This window comes from Psammomys obesus, unplaced genomic scaffold, assembly GCF_907164565.1.
Source record: "Psammomys obesus unplaced genomic scaffold, mPsaObe1.curated_primary_1811, whole genome shotgun sequence".
NCBI lineage: Eukaryota > Metazoa > Chordata > Mammalia > Rodentia > Muridae > Psammomys > Psammomys obesus.
Genome location: NW_026596064.1, coordinates 11,084,742 through 11,100,908, shown reverse-complemented (window position 1 = coordinate 11,100,908; position 16,167 = coordinate 11,084,742). Strand labels below are relative to the sequence as shown.

The 16,167-nt window shown below is 41.7% G+C and overlaps 1 protein-coding gene across 11 annotated transcripts in view; it reads right to left on the bottom strand.

The window, feature by feature from the left end:
- The window catches only part of Dlg1 (discs large MAGUK scaffold protein 1), a 187,041-nt gene extending 175,076 nt beyond the window's left edge, over positions 1–11,965 (bottom strand). For 9 of the 11 annotated variants that reach the window (XM_055624807.1, XM_055624806.1, XM_055624808.1 and 6 more), the window contains exons 1-3: positions 11,539–11,603; positions 11,045–11,096; positions 10,207–10,338 (exon numbers count right to left, since the gene is read on the bottom strand). In XM_055624807.1, coding sequence (XP_055480782.1) covers positions 10,207–10,338; positions 11,045–11,063 — 151 coding nt within the window. In that variant the 5' untranslated portion in view covers positions 11,064–11,096; positions 11,539–11,603. Of the gene's footprint in view, positions 1–10,206; positions 10,339–11,044; positions 11,097–11,538 lie in introns of all 11 variants that reach the window. The other 2 variants (XM_055624814.1, XM_055624817.1) reach the window with 1 other exon arrangement.
- Positions 11,966–16,167: the final 4,202 nt, after the last annotated feature.

Here is a 16,167-nt window from a genome sequence, read left to right as displayed (position 1 = left end):
AGTCCATGGTCACTTGGCTGTGTTTCTGGGCCTGCTGTAGAACAATGAGCATAGGACTGTGTGGCAAAAACAATTTACATCATGGTGGACAGGAAGGTAAGAAAAGGAAGCTATGTGTAGGTTTCAGTGGACATGTTTCAACTTGTCTGGGTAAATACCCAGGAGCATAAGTAATGCTGGGCTTTTAAGGAACTGCCTGAACAGTCTTCTGCTGTGGTCATGCCATTCTACATGCCCACAGACAGTGTGTGTTATTCACATCCTTGCCATCAAGTTGCACCAGTGCTTTGGATTGTAAGCATTGCACAGGGCATGTGGCACTATTTAGGTTTTAGTGACTTGGTTTTAAGAAGAATCTCACTCTGAATCCCCGGCTGGTGTAAACTTTGGCGGCCACAGTGGCTTGTACTTTTATTCTACTGACTCAGCTGTCATTTTTGTTGGTAGAGCTCTATGGCACTTTATATTAGACATGTCTTTATATTTTTAATTGCTATTTCTGACTAGTTAGGTGAGATATTTGCACTTCTGCTCACTTTCAGTGGATTTTTTCTTACTGTCAAAATCATACATGGTTTTTGTGTACCTGGGTACCAGACCTTTGTCAGATAAACATTTTACAAATATTTTCTTATTGTTGTGACTTGCCAGTATTTCTTCCACCAAGTAAAACTTTTTCATAGATTAGGAATGTCCTCTATGTTGTGTTAAATCATTACATGGTCTTATTCTATGTCTAGACTTCCTACTTTGAGCCCGAGTTGTTCTTGAGAAATGTTGTATTTGTGAGGTGTTTCTGCTTCGCATGATGTCGGTCATCCCCCAGAACCGTAAAGTGTCTTTGCCTAGCTGGAAATGTCCACCTTCTACATCTTACAGTCCCGCCTCATCTCTCTACCTTTGGGGGAACTTCTGGGGTGCTATACCATCCTTCCTCTTCAGGTGTCAACTAGGAAAGTAACAAAGGCAATGGAAGTGTTTTACATACAGACTTCTCATATAAGTGACTTGATTTACAAAGATTTTGTTTGTCTGTGTGTAATGTATATGTCTGACTGCAGGCACATGTGGAAGTCAGTCAACAACTTCCTGGAGTCAGTTCTGTTTTGAGGATTGAACTCAGGTCAGCAGGCTTGTCTACAAGCCTCTTTGCCCACTGAACCATCTCTCTGCCCTCTAGAAATGTTTTCTTTAATCATTTTTAAAATGATTCTACTGATTCTTAGGACTAGCTCAATGTGTTTAAGTTTAATCTCTTTCATATGTTTAAACTTTTCATTCGTTCAAACTTCTGATTTGGATTTCTGTTTAGAAACTACACTTGTGGGAACCCAGTTTAGTCTAAAATGTAGGAGAACGCTTTTGAGACGATGAAAGGAAAAACAGGACCACACTGTGAGAAAATAGATCCAGGAGATTCCAGTGAGGTTCTCAACTGTGATTCATCTAAACAAGCACTTTCCTCTAACACATATTTCAGCATTCCTGCATTTTCTTCTATAGATTTTTTTCTGCTAATTTACCACCATTTTTACAAGAAAAAAATTTTCAGAGTAGTAAGAAAAAATGGAATCAGCTATTTTAATTATACTTGTTATGCATATCTAGGGGAATGTCTGCAGCACCTTCAGTGAAGTCTGGAAGTATTTTTAATCTATTACATATCAATCATTTTTTACCACTGTACTCACTTATTTTCTTTACACTTTCAAAGTAAAGGTTCACCAGTCGTGGTGGTGCACACCGGTAGGATTTGCTGAAGGAGGCAGAGGCAGGAGGATCACGAGTTCAAAGCAAAGCTTCAAAGTAATGGTTACCTAGCTTTACTGAAGGACTGTTATTTTTACACTGGGTGGTAAATATGTTAATTTCTGATAAAACTGTACTAAGAGATACAACTTTTGAAGCATTAGTTATAATTGACTTTTTCTACAGTTACATCTGTTTTCACAGTATAATCTATAAAAGTATGAGTAGTCCTTATTATTGTTACTGGATATTGAAACATATGAATAAATCAGAACTGAGAGAAAAAATCATCATGGTCAATTTAATTGTCAATTTGTTTCTGGCTGATGTAACCTTTACCTTGCTCAAACAACTTCAGATGACTCTCCTATCGCTTTCAATTTTTTTCACAATTTGAATACATGTTTAGTAATAGAAATTTAAATATATAATTAAGTTGCTATAGCAGTTTAAACCGTAGCCATCACACATTTTTTAAAATACACCTTTTTAGTGTGTGTTGCACATATATGCATGCACGTGCTGCTAGCGATTAAACATACACACAAGTGAAAATGTCTTTTAAAATGCTGGGGACATATTAAGATAGTAATCTTAGGGATAAGAATAACAAGGGCAGCCTTTCTAGCATGATACCACAAGCGGAAAACACCTATCTACTGATAAATTTAATCATAAATAAACACGAGTTTTTAAAACTCATTTGAAAACACACAACAAATAAGAGTAGTTACTTGTGATTTACAAGTCAGACAGGGTTGATATGCCTAGTATTAATTTTATAAAGGCAAAAAAGAATGGCCATAATGACACGAACAGGGAATTCAGAAATTAAAACATCAAAATAACTCAAAGTATATAATACTCTACATTGCTTAAGGTAAACTAGTCATTCTTCCATATACTGTCTAAAATATGACATTAATATAATATTAGTAAGAGTATTTTACAAATTACAAGAAAAACTTTAAAATTTAAACCCCTTTAACCTAGTAATTAATTTCTGGCAATTTATCTTATGGACATAATGAAGAATGTAGAACAACATCAATCCACACATGTATGGGTAGATATGCACACTTGTATGCCTATGAATGCAATTTTATCAATTCTTATAAAAATTTAATTAAAAAACTAGTTCCTGGAAAGCCATTAATGGAAAAATGTATGTTATACAAAAAGTCATTTAATCTAAAAATTAACAAAAATCTAACATGGAAAGAAGTCTGTCGATAAAGTTTGGGAAAACTAAAAACAATTCTGTATGATGCAGAGAAGTATAGATTCAACTGCAGTACCCCCAACACATACCAAGCAGCTCCCCCTGCCAGCAGCCTACCAAGTAAGTGGACAGCACACACACAATTGTGGTGGAGAAGACTGGCCCCTCTGACAGTCTTAGTTTTCATGTGCCGCTTACACTGTGACCTTCTTGCTGTACCTCACTATGCAGAGTGGGCTTCTTTAATTCTTTTTAGTAGAAGTCAATTCTTTCATCTGGTATTCAACTAAAGAAACTGAAACATGTCCTTAGAGAAAAAACAGTTATAGTCAATAAGCAATAGCACTAAATTTCTGAAAGATTTTCTGGGATTATTTTAACTAGATATTTTTTTTTTACTTTATATAATAATTTTGTATTTTTAAAGATTCTGATTATTTTTAAGTGTGTGTGGGGGCTTGCTTGTGAGTATGTATGCATTTGAGTGTATCAAAATGTAGATATGTGCACATGAAAGCTGGAAGTGGAGGTTCAGGTATCTGTAAGCCACTTGACGTAGATGCTGGGAACTTAGGCCAAGCTGCTTGGCAAGAGCAGCATAGGCTCTTAACCTCAGCCTCTCTCAAGCCTGTCCTTATATGCCAACTTTAAGTAATCACTTCTCACATAGGTAACAGCTTTACAATTTTGTTTATATAAGACGTTTTACAAAATCAAAGTATTTGTACAGCTATAAAGAAAAACATTTATTTGTATTTTACATAAGCCACAGTACTCTGACCTTAAATATTTTAGGTGGAGCATGTACTATCCTTACACTAGATCCCACTTTGGAGGGCTACAGGGACAGGGAAATACAACACACCACTGCAATAGGAAAACCATCCTATTCTCAGCAGAGTCAAAGACACTCAGCTTACTTCTAGATAAAAGTACACCGTAAATGCCACTTGGATCCCCAAGGAAGAAAAACAGCCTACAAAATTTCATATTATAACAAATTTATATTTCATACACTGGAAACATGGTAGACGTCAAACTAGTACATAAAAATAAGTTATCTCTTAAGTTTTAGACATCATTTGACTAACACATGAGCATTCCTCTTAAAAGATGGATGACTGGTAATCATAAGATGGACCAGAAGCACCACCTTATGCCAAAATCAGACCAATGCTGAAGAATCAAGACATGTCATAAAAACACAAGAGATTTCAGGCATGTGCCTAATCCCCAGCACTCGGGGCCTGGCAGGCAGATTCTGTGAGTTCAAGGTCAGCCTGGTCTTCAAAGTGAGTCCAGGACAGAGAAGGCTACACAGAGAAACCCTGACTTGAAAAAACCACACGCACACACGTTTGAGAAGGACACCCCTAGGCTAAATCTGAGACAGTCTACACACTAAGATCATTAGGATAGTAAAAAATGATAACCACTAAAAGGAACAAAGATCTGCAAAGTTCATGACAGACAGACAGAGAGGGCTTCTGAATACATCAAAATGCCAAGTGTTAACTGGGAAATATAGAAGAATGCTGCTATGAGGCAACTATTACTTTTCAACAACTTCAAACAAGAATCATGATTTTACTCAAGACACGTAAAGGGTCCATATAAGTGCATATAAGTGCAAGGCGAAAAGTTACTAGGAAGAAATCAGACAATGTAAAATTAGGTCATCAAAATTAACGTTACCAAGGAAGGGTGACACTGAACACTTCTGTATGTACAATATCTCAGCCAAGAACACAAAATCTGAACGTAACTACAAATATCAGATAAACACCAATGAAAAACATTATATAAGAGCATAAGAGCCTTCCAGAGGCCCCGGGTTCAGTTCTCAGCACCCACACGGCAGCTCAAAACTATTTGTAACTACAGTTCCTTGGGATCTAATGCCCTCTTCTGGCCTCCATGGGCACTGCATGCAAGTGGTGTATACACATACATATATCCAGGCAAAACACTATAAAATAAATCTTTTTTTTATAAATCTTTTTTTTAAATCTATAAAATAAATCTTTTTTTTTTTTAAAGGCAGTGTCAAGAGGTGAATTGTATTATTAAAAAATGTCAGTGTTGGAGTTCCTTGGGATATGGTAGCAGGAAGACTTCAAATTCAGGGTCTGGCGAGCAAGTTTGGGTATTCCTGGTCAACATAGCAAGATACTGTCTAAAATTAAAAGAAAAAAGAAAAAAAAAGTTTAAAAAGGGCCATGGATATAGCTTGCACAGAGGCAGAAAGCTTAATAACAACAAACACATTCACTCTGAGAGACAGAGACAAAGAGAAACACATAGAGAGACAGAGACAGACAGAAAGATTGTAAAAGACATAAAAGCTGGAGAAAGAGTCCAGATTAGAGCTGTGACAACTAAAAGTAATGCCCAGTCCGAGCCTCCACTCTGCACAGAGGAGAGGTTCCATCCTCCATAGATGAAATGGCTTAGAAATTGCTGCAGAAGCTTTTACAGCTCTGTTATTCCAAGGGTCAAAAGAAAACTCAACCAGAAGCAGCAAAGTCAAAACAATGCTGCAGCACTAGAGTAAGCAAATAAACAACTCAGCCTAACCAAATCAAAACCACTACATGAAAAGTTAATAAAATTCTCTTAATTCCAGTCTAATCCATATTTTATTATGTTTTCCTGCTCAAATCTACCATACACACTTTCAAATACAAGTCAGTATCAGGCTAAAACGTAACCTCAGTTACAGAAAGAAAACAAAACACAATTTTGACATTTTACCTACAGTGTGCTAAGTTCTCAAGTCCCGATTATAAAATCAACTCATTATAAACATTCTCCTTGAAAATGATACTTTACAGATAATCACCAACCCTACAGAGCAGCATGCCTTAAACTTGTTATTATGGTTACTGCATTTAATGTAACGAAATTGAACAAAATTAAAACAAATATTTTAATTAATGAACTAGAAGAAGTTCTGGATTCAAATTAGAATTTAATTTTACACTACACAAGTTAGCATCAGAGGGTTCATGGATAAAACTAGTCATTTCTTAGTACCTAAGACTTCTCATCTATGAAATGGTACAAGCACCTCACTGTTGAACAGACCTCATGGACTGAGTACTAAATGAAATGACTGAAATGTAGCCATCATTACTTTTTATATCACCCTCAGCAACACAGTTTTCATGGTTATATGAGGTCTTGGCTAGGAAAAAAACAAAAAAGCTTCAATTAAAAGGAATCAAAAGATCTAAATATACCTTTTTTCCATAAACATAAAAAATGATGAAGGGAATGATAAAAGGAAGCTCAAACCCACTGAAGCCGTATGAGAGAACATCTCTCACTTACAGGATGCCCACCATCACAAACACAAGATGTAATGAACGGTGGCGAGAATAAAGAAAACCATGCTACACTTCTGTTAGAACTACATCTGTGAAGCCTCATGAAAAACTATTAGTTTCCCAGCAAAATGAAAACTACAACTACCACACAACCCAGGCACACCACTTTTGGGGACAGATATGCCCGAAGTAGATAAAATCTTCACCTTATAAGGATATCTACACGCCCATGTTCACTGAAGAATCACCCACAACACATAAAACACAAAGACAATTCAAATGTCCATGCATGGACACTTAAAAATATACTATGTATGCACATATATATACATTCATACAGACAATCTCATTCATTAACAAAAAGTTTCATCTATCACAACATAACTGGATCTAGAGACACTGTGCTAAGTAAAACAAGCTAGACACATAAACACACCGCCTGGCTTCACTTGTATGTGGATGATTAAGGAAGAATATAAAGCTCATATATGAAGAGTGAGGACAAATCTGTGGGTGAGGAAGACCTAGAAAAAAAAAATTGAGAGGATCGGTGAACAAATTTAGGAGTCTACAGTTCAACCTGAGGACTAGAGCCAATAAAACTGGACAGTATTAGGAATTTTTGTTTTTAAGCACATTTTACCTGCTTCTGACTAAAAATAAAAATATGCAAGATGGTATGCTAATTTCTTCACTATAGTTGATTTTGCTATCTATCTATATACCTTATGACATCATTTTGTAAGCCTCCAATACACACGTTAAAATTTAATTTATAAATAAGGCTCACTACAGCCTCTCCATGTGGGTTCCCTGGCCCCTCTTAACCTTAGCCAGAGGTTTCTTTTTACGATGGGCAGTAGTTAATGCAGGTTTTTAACTGATCAAACTGTTCACAATAAGTAACTATGAATACTCAGACCTAACCAGAATCTCTATCAATTGGCTCGGGGAACACTGGAGAAGAGGGTGTAGAAGGGAAGGTGAGGATGCTGTCCTCTGACCATGGCACTGGCCAGTACAATCATGAGCTCTCAGCGGCTGTGGCTGCCTGCACAAGATCAAGCTGATACAAACTGCAGTGTGCATGGGGAAGGGGCTCGGGACCCCACAGCTCACTGAAAAGCTACTGGCAGGGAACGGCCGCTGGAAGAGAGAGAATCATTTTCTTTGTGTGGCCACTGTTGATGGCCCATGAACATATCAGCAGTACTAATTGGACTCAGCGAATTATTAAAAAAACAGAAACAAGCAAACAAAAAAACCCCATGAAGTTAAGATGCTCCAAAAGAAGTTCGAGGAGAAAGAGTGGGAGGTATGAACTGTACACATGTAAAAAGTTAAGGTTAAAAATAAGTGAAAAGGAGGTGGTGGTGCATGCCTTTAGACACAGCACTTGGGAGACAGAAGCAGGCAGATCTTTGTGAGCTGGAAGCCAGCCTGGTCTATAGAGTACAAGGACAGCCAAAACCACACACAGAGAAACCTGGTCTCCATAAACGAACAAATAAACAACAACAACAACAAAAACCAAAAAATAAAACAAAACAAAAAGTTAAAAAACAAACAAACAAACAAACAACTGTGGCACTGGGGCTGTAGCCCAATGGTAGAGTGCTTATTTAACAGGGATTTAATCCCCAGGATACCTTCCCTTAAATAAAATTAAAGCTTGCTATTCATTACAGATAAAATACAATAAAACATGCAAATCACATGAGTAAATTTACCCAAGGATTTAAAGACAGATCTTGAAATCAGAATCCTATGCACAAGGAAAGTGATGTGTTAAGAAAATAACTCCATCAAGCATGGTATTGCACACCTGTAATTCCAGCACTTGGGGAGGCAGAGATAGGTGGGTAGGTCTCTGTGAGTTTGATGCCAGCCTGGTCTACAAAGTAAGTCCAGGACAGCCAAGACTACACAGAGAAACGCTGTCTCAAAAAACCAAAGAGAGAGAGAGAGAGAGAGAGAGAGAGAGAGAGAGAGAGAAACTGATAGATATATAGATTCAGGGGTAGGTTAGTATAAAATCACCACAGATTCCTGAAGCCACCTGAATCCCAGATACCTTAAAATGACCTGCAATCACTAAGAACCTGAGTATAGGGGTTCTGATGTAATCAAACCATGTTAAGTCTATCTACCTCGCCGAACTTTCATATGGTATGTTTTCAAAAACTTCCTGAATGAATGACAAAAAGTATTACTTTCCAGCTATACAAAAATAATCACAAACAAAATTCTCTGGTACAAACTTAAGTAGAAGGTGATCAAAATTCAATTATGCATATGAATGAACATTCGAAACAGGCAAGGAAGAATATGCAACTGTTGCCTCATAACATAGCAAGTCCAACCACAGTATGGAAAGGGTCGATGCTATTTATTTTACTAACCACTCAGTTTTCTTACGTTACAGCTTTCCCACACAGTAAGACTACAGTCTACATACACATGTGTATGTTAATGAGGACATGCAAATCATACTGTTTTTTTCTAAAGTGTTCTATTAAATAAAAATTTCTAGGTTTAATAGTCATCTACAAAACCAAATAATTAAAAAATTATCTTTCTCTTCCTCATTTACTGTTTTTTTTCCCCTTCAAAAATCGATTTGATGATCCATTTGGACCTTAAGCTTCATGGCTTAGAAACACAAAGCAAAAGTATTCACTATAACATTATCAAAATGCTGATAATCTCTGAAGATGGATGACAAATATATGGCAGTTCATCATCTATCTGCAATGCACATTTAAGCCTGTAATAACACTGAATTTAAAAAATTTTTTAAGGAAATCTCTTATAAATATTTTAATTCTAAAATTCAGTAAAGAGCATCAACAACAATAAGTTATCTGTCAAGGCACACATTGAAAGCAGTGTTCAAATTACACCAATAATTACTGTATCACACACACACACACACACACACACACACACACACACACACGGCCTACCTGCTAGAAAGTTACAGAGAAAGTGAACACAATGTAAGAAAGTACATGTCTTACTTGAACATGTTATACAGTCTTATTCTACAGCCTGGAAGTACTAGGTAATCTGGGTCAATAGTTTGCAAACTTCTGAAGAATTAAGGTCAGAGACAGACCAACTTCTTTCATATACTGGGGATGATGTGAAAACAAAAATTTCATTCTTAAAAAGGACCTACTTACTTCATAAAGACTTAAAAGCCCACTCTTTCATTTTTAACACCCACATTCTATAATAAAGTAGTCTAAGCTACTTTATTAACTAAATGAGTTTTCTGATATTTAATCACTGACAGTATCAGGAACTAAATTCAGGACTTTGGATTATTTGTTCAGTTCTTTAAAACAACAAACTACCTCATATGTAAGATAAAGGTGAGAACAAGACTGATATTGTATTGATTGTCTGTAGAATAAAGTCATTATTAGACAAGACCATCTCCGAGAGCGTTTTCCAGATCTAAAATTCATACTCCACGAAAATGCCAAATTTAACAGACATGTATATTAAAGGGATGAATGTTCTCAAACACAGCAGAACCCTTCAAGTATTTCAAGCACTCTAGAAAAATACAAGTCAGCTACAGAGACATACCAACAGTAGTTCAGCCATTTACCTTTAGTGTCCCTAAAACATTTCTTCAACTTGTCCACCTCTTAATAGCTAAGATATGGAATGCTATTCTCAAAGGGCACAGAAATGATCATACTGGTAAGTTTTTCTGGTAATTTAACATTTTAAGAAGGGACAGTGGCCTAACTGAAAAATACAAAAGTCGCTGAAGATGTTCTAAGTTAATGACTGTCCCAGAGAGACCCAAGTACATTAGTCTAAGTTTGATGTAAGAGAGAAGCATGATGCATTAGGACAACGGTCACAAGTAAAAAAAGTTTTAATTCCCACCTATTAAAGCCTGAAAGAGGTTGCTCTGAAATATGTTAATAACCCGCTCTATGGAACTTCTGAGCTGTCTGTCTTCGGTCTGGCTTAGTTTCGATCGATATTCTTCCAGCAGATGTAATGCTCTCTGGGTATCTGGAAAAAAAAAAAAAAAAAGAGTTCGGTTAAATTTTCATGTGTTTATTCCTGGTCTGTATCTGCATACATATTTACAAGAAAGTGGTACATGCTATGTCTGTAAGACATCCAAGGAGTTCCCCAGAGCCTCCAAGTTGGCTGCAGCCATCACTACATCCACACCCATATTCCCTAAGACAAGTATTTTGGAGACTTCATGTCACCGTAGAGAAAGGTGAGCAGTCTGTGGTAAATGCACCTCGAAGGCATCCAATATTCAAAGACCATCTAACTAAAACGCCTGCAACTTCCTTTGAGACTGCATACCAGACCAGAACAAATTAGCTACAATTTGTTCCTATAACCAAATGTGAAGTGTTTCTAAACATCAATTCTCAGTATCCCACAGTCGCTCACAAAATAGTGTTGAGTAAGACTGATGAAGAGAAATACTGAAGCAACCAAGTTTTTTTTTTTCTTTTTTCTTTTTTTCAAAGACACAGTGGGGGATGGACTGCTTCTGTCATCACTAGGGATGTCAAAGTGAGTTCTGCGAAGTTCTAGGTGTTTCCACCTTGTGAAATCATGTGAAGCTCGGATACCATAAGCAATCAAGGTGAGACCCTGCTGATTCACCAAAGTCACACAAACCTTTTAAAAACAGCAATTGTAACACCGGGTACCCGAGTGACAGCCACAAAACAGTTCCAAAAGAAATCCTCACCTTGCTTCCGGACCGGCATTTTTCTCCAGGACCAGGAAGGCGGCACACACCTCTACGAACACACAGGAGGAAAGGAAACTTGAAGTCAAGCGAAGAACAGAAGCGTGGATCCATTACTCAGCCTCCCCCCCACCCCACCCCCCAAAAAAACTCCAGAGCAGGAAAAAAACTCCAACCTGGGTGCAAGTGCCCACACCTTCCAAAGTTTCCCCAAGTGCAAAGCCGGAGCCTCAACCCCACCCCACCCCCCTGCAGTGTCCACCAAGGCGGAAAGCTGGTCCTCGGGGGGCCAGCATGCCTCCCCTCCCCCCGGAATCAAGGCAGCCCGGGGGCGGCTTGGCAATGTCCCCCCCGAAAGCTTCACCCTCCGCGGAGCGCACCTGAGGAGCGGGGCGGCCGCGGCGTGCCAGCCGCGCTCACACCTGCTGCCGCCGGCCCGCGCCCGGCGCCCGGCCGCTCCCCCGGCCCCGCTCGGGCCCCCTCCCCTCGCTTGCCTGGGCTCCTCGCTCGCCTCCTCCCGGCGACTCCAGCAGGGGCCGGCGCGGGACCAGCCGCCGCTCTCCGCGCCGCACCTCGCTCGGCGCATGCAACCCCCGCTCCGCGGCCTCCACACCTGCGGCGCCGCCGCCGCCAAGTTCCCGCGGGCGGCCGAACGCGGGCCGCCCCGCTGCGCTGCGGCCGGACTCCCGGGAGCCGCGCGACCCGCCGGGCCCCGCTCCACGTACCCCGCCCCGCCCCGGCTCGAGCTCGGCAGAGGGAGTGAGGGCACCGGGGGGGAGGGAGGCGGAGGAGGGAGGAGCTCCCCTCGGCGGCCGCACCCCGCCGCCGCCTGCCTGCCCGCTCGCCGCGGCCCAGCGGCCCCGCTCGCCCGCTCGCCTCCGGGCCGCCCCACCCCCGGAACCTCGCCTCCTTCCGCGCCCCCAGTCGCTCTCCCCCTAAACTTTCCGCCAAGATGGCGGCCCCGGAGCTGGCCTGCCGCGCGCCCACGTGACTGCCCTCCCCGACGCTCTCGGCCAATGAGAAGTGAGGAGGCGGCTCGCTGCCAGCCCGGGGCACCCAGCGCTGCTACCTTGGGCTCGGGAGAGGGAGGAGGGCGGGGAGCGGCGATTGGAGAGCTGGAGAGGGGGGACCCCGGGAGCGTCCAGGGGAAGGCGCCTGGTTCGCGGGGGCTCCCGGCCCAGTGGCTCCGAGGACAAAGGAGTTGACACGCGCTCCACAGGTGGTCTGGAGCGGCTTTGGGACACAGCCTGCACCTCGCCTTAGCCTACCCGGGTGGCCGGCGGTCCTGGACGAGCGCGCCAGACCCGAGGTGCTGGAGGTGTGGGGAGGCAGACACAGGCTGGAGACACCCCCTTCGCCCCGCTGGACACGTGCTGGCCAACTTCGGGGCAGGAGGAGTGCCCGGCACGCCCCGGGTGGATCCCCAACAGGGAAGGATGAATTTGAGCAGACCTCGCCGTCCCCCACGTTAGGGGGCGGAGGAGGAGTGGACTTAGGAGGGGAAGGGACTTGGTTTAAGTCTTCCACTTTTTACTGGTTCCTAAAATTATTCGAGTCTCAAGAGAAGGTTTGAGGGGTTTCATTCAGGACGGGATCTGAAACCGGCTGATTTGCTGGAAGTTTGAGGGTTTCAGAGGACTTTTAGGTCTAAGTGGTTAACTCCTAGGATGAGCGCGTTCAAAGGTGAAAATAGGTTCTCCTTCGTTTTCTCATGCATGCGTGCATTCATGCTTGTGTCCCCGCCCAGTGATGCTCCCAAGAGTTACCCATGTTATGGCGGTCCCTTTAAGAAACTCACCCGCAAAGCTTGGCACCGGTGACACCCGACTTTAATCCTAGGAGGCAGAGGAAGGCGAACTTCTGTGAGTTCAAGAACAACCTGGTCTACAGGTCTTGTTCCAGGAACAGCTAGGGCTTCATAGAAAAACAAAACAAAACAAAAAACCCCTCACCTGTAGCTACCCCAGAAGCTGAGTTGCTCACACTTGGTTTAAATTTCAAGCACCTCAAAGCCCAGCAAACAGTCCCAAGGGACCCTGCTCTAGAGTTGAGCCCCGCAGCCTGAGGAAGGGGAAAATTTCTCCAAGTCACTGCTCAGGTGGCTGAGCTCCTTCTGAGCAACAGGGACTTCTCTGCTCCGTAGCCCAGGAGAAATTTCCCAAAGTCGTCAAAGGTTATTGAGGCAGAACGAGAAATCCAGAGATCTCTGTGTGTCAAAGCATAAGGCTGGATCAGCGAGATGTTTCACGTGGTTAAGGTTCTTGCCTCTGAGCCAGAATTCCATCCCTGGAATCCACAGGGTGGAAGGAGAGAACCTCGGACAAGTGGTCCTTTGACCTCCATGTACGAACACATTCAAAGTCAATCCATCAGTAAATGTGTTTAATTAAAAGGGGGAAAAAGATTTTTCAATAAACCTGACAGCCTGTCAGTGAGTCTGTGTCCTTGGCTAATGGAGAAGTCAGAGAGGGAACCTTGTACGGTGACCCGAACTCTGAGGTGTGCCAACGCCTGGGTTTCACTTTTGGATCGTACCTTAGAATCCTGACCTGTGAGAACCTTAGGACTTTAGAGCTCACAAAGATTTACGTTCAATTTGAGGTGAAGAACCAGGTGCAGAAAGGGAAAGAAAACATTCCCTCAATGGCCACAGTGCGCAACTCAGCTCTCCTAGCTCCAGGCCAGGCCGCTTTCCACTATGATTTTGATCAAGCATGTTGGCAGTAGATGTTTTGATTTGTTGCATTAGGCATGCTGTCATCTCAAGCCACAGTAAAAGCCACACTGCATAGAGGAAATGGGACCAGAGAGTGACTGAGGATAGCTTCCTGAAAGAAAAGGATCTTAATAGATGAGCGAAGTTTCTTTAACAGTGAAAATGTTTAACAACTTTGTGCTATTGTCAAAACTTCACTGATATGCAGCCAATGTAATGGCTCCAACAAGAAACTGTCTTTAACCACCATCTCTCTGGTCCCCATAGAACCATCCTAAGAAGATGCTTTCTTCAGAATTTGGGATGGAGGGAAGTTTGTCCCCTTCCTTGCTGTCACTGCGTTCATATAAGTTCAGGTGCTGGGAAAGATAGAAATAGGAAGATCCAAGCCGTGCTCTCAAGGACCCAAAGCTCCATAGGAAATGGTTAAAGTTCACTGAGCTCTTGCCAGGGGACCCTAAAGACTAAAATCAAAATTTGTGTTGGTCCTCAATGTCATCCTAATCCTTCCCTAAAATCCACACGAAAGAGGCAGTAATAAAGGGCATAGTGCTATACCCAAAAACAGAAATGAACCCAGCATTTGTTCCTCCTTGAGAGCTAGGACAGGTCCAGGTAGACTATGAGGGGACTTTACTACCCATTCTTCATTTCTGTCCCTCTGTGTTAGTTATTTAATGCTACAGAACAAGTTCCTTGATGCTTGGAAACATAAAAGTACAATAAATACTATCACAGCCTCTGTAGGATTCAGGGGCGCCTTAGCTGGATAGCTCTGATTCAGGACCTCAGGAAGTTGCAATTAACTGAAGGCTTGACTGGGGCCAAGGAGGTTCTGAGAAGCTGTCAGGGGGTTGAGAAAGATCCTTACTGTGTAGCCCTGGCTGGTTTGGAACTCTTTATGAAGACCAGGCTGGCTTCCAGCTTGTTGGAATGTTTTGGGTTTTTACCTTCCAAGTTCTGGGATTACAGGTGTCTACCACTAGACCCTGCCACGAGGCTTTTTCAACATAGCTAATTCACGTGGCTGTTGGCAGGAGGCCTAAAGTTTCTCAAGATGAAAATTTCTCTACCTCACTTGAGTATCTTCAAGACACAGTGACTGACTTCCCTTAGGGCAAGTGATGCAAGAAGGCAAGGCAGAAACCACAGTAATTCTCATGCCCTAATCCCAGAAGAAACACTTTTTTGATGCATTCTGGTAACTTTTAGCTAGCTAATTTATAAATGAGTTCTATCGAAGCACTGGGCGATTTGACAAGTAGTAAGGATCCTCTAAATAATGGTTCTCAGCCTTCCTAGGGCTGTGACTCTTTAATACAATTCCTCACATTGTGGTGACCCCAACTATAAAATTCTTTTTGTTGCTACTTCATAACTGTAATTTTGCTACTGTTATGGATTGTAATGTAAGTATCTGTGTTTTCCAGTGGTCTTTCTAACTCCATTTCACAAGCTACTCCTGTGAAAGTGTCATTCCACTTCCAAAGGGGTAGAGACCCACAGATTGAGAACTGCTCCTCTAAACGGTGTCCTTTTTGTCTGCACCTTTGTGAAAGGAGACAAACAACCTCCCTTAGGTCTCTTTAATGAGGACAGAAATCCCATTCATAAAGGCTGACCTAATATCTCCTTCCAAAAGCAGATATTCAAGAACATGAGTACAGGAATGAAGAAGTATCGGAAACCATGGTGGAAGCTGGGTACTGTATCAGAGTGTTCAAGTCAGTGCTGATCATATTTTTCCAATTACCTTTCTTTTCACAAACTCTTCCCTACATCATGCACTTAAATGCATATGGCCTAATATATAATCTCATTACTTTTTCAACCTCCTCATTAAAAATACACACACACAGACGTGTACCCACAAACACTTAAATAAAAGAACAGAGGTTAAATCCGATCACAAAGTTTTCAAGTTAACTTTTCTGTTATATAGTTTAAAAGCCTTAGGAGTCAAAGGACCACAGGGAAAAGCAACCCCCCCCCCGCATTCTTTTACTGATGTGTCAGAGGTTTGATTGCAAAGAATATTGCCTTTCCATTTCAAACCTTCTTTGCCAGACACCCTCCTTCCCAGGTTATCTTTGTAGCTCTGCATCCAGCGTTTCTTTCTGATCCCTAAGCCCCAGCCTGTCTTCAGCAAAGCTGCACAGATCCAGTCAAATTCTAAGGCGGTGTTAGCTCTCAGGCCGGCAGAGTAGCAGTACACTGGCCAGGACAATCACAAAAAGGACAGGACGGTGTGCAGTCAAGGCCTCTGTCAGCTGACTTAGTAAGGGGAATATAGTGTAAAGAACAGTGAAAGGGGCTACAGATGGTGTCATGAGCTCACCATGCCAGAAATGTAGATGGAGGTGTCTGTGTCTCTCCACAGTGTTAGAACTGATTGAATAACAATAAA